The sequence below is a fragment of the Xiphophorus maculatus genome, chromosome 14 (assembly GCF_002775205.1).
Source record: "Xiphophorus maculatus strain JP 163 A chromosome 14, X_maculatus-5.0-male, whole genome shotgun sequence".
Lineage (NCBI taxonomy): Eukaryota > Metazoa > Chordata > Actinopteri > Cyprinodontiformes > Poeciliidae > Xiphophorus > Xiphophorus maculatus.
The window spans coordinates 4,595,475-4,603,362 of record NC_036456.1 but is presented as its reverse complement, the minus strand read 5'-3'; the positions used below and the strand labels follow the sequence as shown (position 1 = coordinate 4,603,362).

The 7,888-nt window shown below is 39.7% G+C and overlaps 1 protein-coding gene across 1 annotated transcript; it reads right to left on the bottom strand.

Annotated features, from left to right (window-relative positions):
- Positions 1 to 9: 9 nt before the first annotated feature.
- On the bottom strand, positions 10 to 3,562 carry trmt10a (tRNA methyltransferase 10A). Its single transcript, XM_023345575.1, has 6 exons — positions 3,191 to 3,562; positions 2,606 to 2,774; positions 2,456 to 2,527; positions 2,241 to 2,315; positions 615 to 764; positions 10 to 530 (listed from the first exon to the last, which is right to left on the bottom strand). Exons 1-6 carry the CDS (start codon positions 3,349 to 3,351, stop codon positions 417 to 419), a joined length of 741 nt encoding a protein of 246 aa, XP_023201343.1. The 5' UTR covers positions 3,352 to 3,562; the 3' UTR covers positions 10 to 416.
- Between the last annotated feature and the right edge of the window lie 4,326 nt (positions 3,563 to 7,888).

Below are 7,888 nucleotides of genomic sequence, written 5' to 3'. Positions count from 1 at the left end.
CTCCATTAAAATATTTTTTAATCTTATGTAATACTTTAATCTTCTGAGACACAGAATTTTGGGGTTTCAACCACAATCTTCAAAATTACAATGAAGGCTGTGATTAATCTAAATAATGGAGTTTCACTTCCTGAAATAAGGGAGAAAATGTATTGGACTTTTCCATGATATTTAAAGTAAATCAAAAATATTCTCTTTTATTTCAGCAGCATTATCACACCGTGAAAATGAAGACAAATACAACTTTTCCTTTATTCAGTGAGAAAAGCTCCTATATTAGGAAATATTTGTTTCAGTAAACTAATCTAAAGATATGGCCAAATTGAGTCAAAAATGGCTCAACAGCAGCAACAAAAATCAACATCCTCCACCCTATATCTTTATCATATGGATTTGTTTGTCATCAATGAATGTCACTACTTACCATGATTGACCGCCAGAACCTTCCGACTGTTCATTTTAACAAAACTGCTCAGAGGAAGCTGTGCATGGCCGATCCCTAGCTCCTTCGCCCGCTCATAACTAATGCCCTGCAACACAGATCCCTGCAGGTCAACCTAATCCCAGGAGTGAGCTGATGGTTGTACCTGCAGCAGCTGCGGACCAGTACACACCTTATGGTGGTTGTGGTCCACCAGGCCTCCAATCACATAGGCCTTCTTCTGGTCCAGCTCCTCCACTACATTGGGGGAGTCCGAGGTCAGGTACACCAGCTCATCCTTAACCACCACTTCACTGTAGTGTTCTGCTTTAATGGTGATATCCTGAACACAATGTGAGCACACAGATATGCACACAACACTGCAGTCACACACCCAAAAATGGGAATTCCTTAGAAACTGTGACAGATGGTGTCACTCTGGGTAGGAGCCTATTTGCTACCAAAACAGTAAATTTTATATTGATATAAATGGAAACACTAAAGTAATTACTCTGATTTTGCTACAAATATAGCTGTCTGAAAGACTACAGAAACTAGTGGGGAAGGGGTCAGCTGCTCTATGTTTTAGAGAAAAAGACCCGAGCTGTGTCTGAGTGCATAGAAATAAGCCAACTTATTTCTATGTTCCTGATTTAAATTACAGGAAAAAAATATTAGGGATGCACTGATATAAAAATTTGGGCCAATATCGGATATTTATACTGCTGTTGTGGCCCATAACCAATATAAATATTTCTCTACACTTTCAACAACCTATGAAAGTTACTACACCACTGACATTCATTCTTTGCTTCAGCTAAGCACCCATCACCCTGTGCTAAATCACAATCACATGGCCAACCTCCTTCCATTTCTCTTTTTTCCAGAAACATAAACAGCAACAACAAAGAAATTAATAAACAGCTCAAATTCATCATTAAAAGAACAAATTCATTATATCAAGAATGGCCATGCTGACTGAGTAGTGGAGAAACTCTCCATCTCCACTGTGGGTCGATGTTAAACAGCCTATGCATCAAGCAGATTCTCTGAAAAAAAAGATTGGCTAAAAATGAGCAACAAAGTAACAAAAATAAAGACTGAAGACTTTCACACCACACTTCAAAATCAAATTGAAATCTTATCTCTGATTAAAACTAGAGGTGTAGCAATAAATCAGCTCTGATGTATTGAGCTGATTTATTGCTCATTAAATCAGCTGATTGGGTTATTGGCTGATATTTACACGAGAAACCAATCTTATCTACTTCCACAAAGGTCAGTATGCCCATTTGCCCTGCTGTCAGAGAGGACTGCCTGACAAATCAAACAGGTCACTTATGCACGTCTGCGGTTAACAATAGTCAGTCCACTGACTTTGTCGCTACATTTAGCGACTATCCAGACCAAGAAAATTGGTATCGACCAAAATCAGAATCAGCAGGTCAGGTTTTTTAAAGAATGGTGATCAGCCAGAAAACTGCAATCGATGCACCCCAAATAAAAAAAAGTGACGTTTCCTCCTAAAACATGGATTTTTTCATCATCCCAGAGATGCAGATATATTTATGAGTGTTTAATGTGTCTAAAAGATGAGGACTGGCTTCCTCACCTGCTCTGCTGTCCTTTGTGTTCCAACCCAGTTCTACAAAGTCCATTCCAATATATCTTTGAGTTTTTGTTAATACAATATGGCAGATTCTGATTGGTGTATGTCTGAGACTTGCTAACCAACTTGCTATAAAAAAAAGTGTGTTAGGATAATATTTAAAATTCGTTAATTGCTTCCAGAACAGGCAGCAGGGCTGGCTGCAGATACCTTCCAGTTCACCCATCCTTTGTCCTTCTCATCCATGCTCTGCTTCAGCTGTCCTCCCAGACTCGTTAGATAAAACTGAAGAAGAAGAAGAAGAAGAAGAAGAAGAAGAAGAAGAAGAAGAAGAAGAAGAAGAAGAAGAAGAAGAAGAACATGCTGTGTCACACTTGCACATAATTTCAGAGGCTCACACAGATGTAGACATGGGAAGCCCTGACCTGAACAGGGTGTGAAGCCCGTCTGTTCTCAGCGTAGCAGCGCTGGATCTGTTTGTGGAGCTTACGAACGTCCTGAAGACGCAGCAGCAGTAACAGTCAGGAGGTCTGGTTCTTCTTCCAGCCAGGATCCATTACTTCAAACCTGCTTACCTTGATGAGCATGAGGTCGTCAAAGCTGCAGTCCACCAGCAGCCTGAGAGAGCTGGGCGTGGCCTCTGTGCATGGCCGTTTCCGGCCACTCGGACCCTCTCCTCTGTTCTCCTGCTGGGTGTTCTGTCGCTGCAGTTTGCGCTGCTGCTTCCTCTCCTTTCTTCTCTGTCTGGTTCAGACACAAGTTCGATATCAGATAATTGAATGCTCGGTGTAACTAAAGCAATATATGAATGTGACACTTGTAACTTCTCATCCAGTCCTTTACATGTGCCTCCCAAACTAAAAGCTGTTTAATAGCTGGTGTGATCTTAGTAATACTGAAATGAAACTTCATTTCAGTTTATGTAAAACTGAAATGAAGGTCAACGATCCACGGGGGATGTCAGAGTTTCAACAGATTTATTAAAGGAGCTCAGAGTCCAGGGAGTTTGCTGATGGCTTGATGGTATATTCAAGCCATCAGCAAACTCCTTTAAAGGAATGCAGAGATTCCTCCACAGAGGTGACAGTTCGGTCTAAGTTTGGTCCAGCTCTAACCAGGGTTCATTTGAAACGCCATCTGTGAGACAGTGTAGCGCTTACTTTCGCAGCTCTCTCTCTTCCTCCCATTTCTGCTGCTTCAGGAGCTTCTTTTTCTGCCTCTTGGACAGGGTCTGGTTTCCCGGGACAGCATCTCCAGTCTCGCTCCTGCATTCACTCCTCTGCCTGGGAGAAGCTGAAGTTTCCCCGCTAACATCCGCCATCTGAGACCCAGTGACTGATGGCAGCTCGCTGAGGTGGCCGGCCGGGCCACAGCTAACTGGGGGGGGGTTACTGACCGCTCAAAAGTTCCGTAAACAATTTAAATCACTGCAACAATGGAGGAAAACAGTACAACGCACGAGTATTTCTCTGCCAAACACACGATGTCATTTGCGCATATGTGACGTCAGTCAGGAGCGACAGACGCCTTCAAGAACATAAGAATTCTCACTTCAGGTTTCAGACAACCCCAGTGTGGAAATTTTGATAAACGTCAATAATTAGAAAAGTCTACATAAGGTGTAAAACAACAAAAAGCTATGCTAACTTAAAGTTTGTGTTATTTATCTACACGAGAAATAACACAAACGTGAATAAATCTACTCAATACATGCGAAGTTCGAGGACTTTCGATTTTTTAAGCAGAGGAAAAATGTCATTCACGTTCAAAATAGTTGTCCAAATTCAAGAACTTAAAATGCGTTTCAGTCATGTCGCTCAAAAGTTTTGACCCGAAATGTCAGAAATTGACTTCTTTGTTGAGGTTTACATAAAAATGTAAGATTGGCTCACGATGGTCCTTTATTCAACCAAAACGTTAAATTTTTACTTTAAAAAATGTTCTCACCATTAAAAACAGCTACAAAGAATACCCCATGAGAAAAAGATATTCTGTGCATAGCCAAAAATACAGCCCCTAAGAAGAGAGGCAGATGAACTCTAGTGTCTACTGTACATCCAGTGGTGGCAGCACCAGGGGCGCAACTACAAACTTTCTGACGTGTATGCGAACACGTAATCGCACCCCCCTCCCCACCCAGGTTTAATATGTCCATAAAGCTCGCCCTTATTCGTGCATGTATAAAATATAGTAATTAAATTCAAGTCATCATGGTATTTAGGTACTTTTTGCCTCCCTAATGTAATTATTATGGACACATCTGATCTGACTTCTCAGATACATCACAAAACCAATGTAATAATATTGAGGAAAGACATTTAAACTCAAATGCCTAGAACAAGGGTCACCAACGTTTTTGAGTATAAGGGCTTTAGTGACACTGATAACTAATTTGTTTGATACACACATAAACTTGTACAACTAATCTTTAATTAAAGCATCAAATAATAATAAATGTACATACGTGTGAATAAATTGCATGCTAGAGGGCAATTAAAACAGAATGAAACAAAAAATAAGGCAAAGAGAGCCAAAGAGCCACTTCCACCAGCCTCTGTCTACCGCCTATGGGTTGCAGGTCTGAGGCATTTTGTTGGCATGTTTTCCTTTATTCTTATAGCTTGATAGGAAGTCGGGTTGTGGCAATCCACAACACAATATTAATATACAATATTAATAAAATAATAGTGAAATAATATGACCACAGAACCCTGTATTTATAAAAGATATCAACATTTTTCCTACACAGAAAGCCCTAACAAACTTTAATGTAGAAAAAATAAACGGTTTCTCCTCACAAAGTATATGTATTTATTTATTATTAATCTATTAGTTTGATTTGTTCTTTAAATTGCCATTTATATTTTTCAGTCTCAGGAGATGATTGAGGGATAAAGAGACACTGATGCCTATGTTCTTTAGGTTCTGACGGGTCTGCAGTGATCCTCTCCTGATCCATTCTGTTTGTATCATTCAGCAAACCGTGAGCCACTGAATATCGCCGACACATTTTTTTTTTTTTTAAATCGCCCGCATTCAACTTCACTAAAGTTGTTCAGCCTGGGATGTGCGTCTTCCCACTCACGTCTGTATTTTTGCCAGAGATTTTGCTTTTAAGGCCACTGGAGTATCGGTGGACATTTTAAAAAGACGCGGGTTGATAACAGCTCACTGCATCTGCGGTATCGGTTCAATACGATACCGCAACAATTAACAATTAACTACGATTCCGTAGTTTATGGAACGGTTGGCAACCCTAGCAAGACAGCAACAGCCACCTGTCATTTTAGGCTACACTGTTATCCTTTGCTGTATTTTCTACAGTTAAATACCACAAAATGCCCAGTAAAACTACCATAAGACATCTTTACAAGTAGTTACTGTAATTTGCATTGCATTATGGGTATAGTACATAGTATTACAGTAACTTACTGTATGTTTTGAATTTGCAGTAATTTACTGTTTACACATTACAGTAGTGGTACTGTACTTATAATATACAGTAAGAATTATATTTGATTCCCAACGGTCATCATACACTGTTAGCCTTTGCTGTATTTTTTACAGTTAAATACCACAAAATGCCCAGTAAAACTACCATAAATAGGGTGACCATATTTTCAGTTGGGAAAACCAGGACACGTTGTAGCGAGGGGGGGGGGGTCTGAAAGCGGGGAAACTCTTTTGTAAATAGTAGGTAAACATACATTTGCGCTTTGGTATGTTGTTGGCGTACTGACAGCCACGCTGTCTATCTTCTGATTAAGAACCGGGCTGCCCGCACTGACGCGGCTCAGGGATTACGTCACACGCAGCGCCGTGCGCAGTGCCCTAGTGCCTGTAAATATAATGGTCCAATGAAGGTAATTTAAAAAACAGGACATTTCCTCACTTTCTAAAAAAAAACCCGGGACGCCCGGGACAGGACGTGAAATACGGACATGTCCCGGGAAATACGGACGCTTGGTCACCCTACCATAAGACATCTTTACAAGTAGTTATTGTAGTTTGCATTGCATTATGGGTAAAGTACATAGTATTACAGTAACTTACTGTATGTTTTGAATTTGCAGTAATTTACTGTTTACACATTACAGTAGTGGTACTGTACTTATAATATACAGTAAGAATTATATTTGATTTCCAACGGTCATCATAGCTACTTCATCGTGGTTCCCTGTTTCTGTATTTTTACTCCTTTAGTGGTCAACATATTTTTAAGGCAGAAAGAGAGAATGTACTTTTGTTTTTTTCACATCCTAGCTAACATTAACATGCAGTTTATCTAGCTACGTCATCAAGAGTGGCTTCGCTTCCAACTGTTTTCTGATGACGTTTGTTTTAAACTCCGAAGCTTTTTCTCTCCAAGTGCAAGTGCAGCTCTGTCTCCGTGCTGTGGGCTCACACTGCTTCAGCTCTTCAAGACAGGTAAAAAAACACTTCTTAGAAAACAGTTTGAAGCCAAAACCTAGTCTGGAAATGTACATTTTAGATGGAGTTAACGTAACTTATAGCATCATGCTATAATGCATTATAGCATGAGCTGGTTTGTGCTGGTTAACCTGGTAAAATAACGTTACCTTTACGTTACTAACTCTGGTGTTTTATATAACTGGCATATTGCAACGTTATAAGTTACGTGTCTGTAAATGAGGTGAAAGAAAGGAAAATATGATGTTGTTATTTTTTGAGCTGGTTCGGAATTAACGTTAGCTAAGGTGCTAATTTTACCGTTGAAGGTTTTAGCTTGACTTTTGCCGCTTAATCTTCCTCGGGCGGCTTTGGGTTGAGATGAGCTCAGTGCTGAGTGTCTGTTAGCATTGTTGCTACATCCTTTGTGGAACAATATAACCTTAACTAATAATTGATCCCCCCCCCCCCCCTTTTTTTTTTTTTTACATCTAATGACTGTTCATTTGTTTAAACCATGATCTTGCAAATGTTAAAAGTGCAGATTAGCTACGTAGGTCAGCAAGGATGAATTTCTAACATTGTTCTTTTTTTTCTTTTCTTCAGATGACTTTTTTTTTAACTCCCAAGCTTTTTCCCTCCAAGTTTCTGTGCAGTTCTGTCCTGCTGACTGCTAACATAGCTTCATCTCTTCAAAAGACAAGACAACAGGTAAAGAGACAGTTCTTCAAACATATTTGAATCCACAAAATAGTCTGGAAATGTAGAGGAGCAGCTAACCTAATCTATAACTTTGAGCTTGCTACAGCTGGTTAGCCTGCTAAAGTACCATTACATCTCCAACATAGTGTATAAGAGTCTGTAAATGAGGACAAAGGTGAAAAAAATTAAAGTAGTTTCTGTTATTTTTTGAGTTTGTTCAGCCACAGTGGCAGGTGGACAAAAAAGTTAATTTCCAACCCTGGTTACACATAAGGACTGTTCACATGTTTAAACCATGCTCCTGCAAATTTACAGTTAAGTCAGTACTAACAGGTGCAACTATGTACAGGTGTAAATTCTGCAGCATTTGTACTTCAGAATTTACAGAATTTTGTAGTCATGTGAAGAAACATCAACACACAGCTAATTATCGGTTTGCATGTGGAATAGAGCAATGTCCTGCTTCCTTCAGAACATTTTCTGCATTCAGGTCCCACATGCACAGGAGTCACCGCCATTGCAGAAGTCAGACTGAACACTTGTGGAATGTAATGCTTTAAAAAATGCATTTAGCCCCACAAACTGTCATTCACATCCGCTGTTTCAGAGTGGTAGCAGGATGTAGGGGTAAAATCTAGTCTAGTCTCCGGGATGAGGTTCTCAAAAACCTGTTGTAATCTGGGTGAACTGGCCCTTTAAATATAAATTACTACCAGTAATTCATATTTAAGAGAGTATTCCTTTTA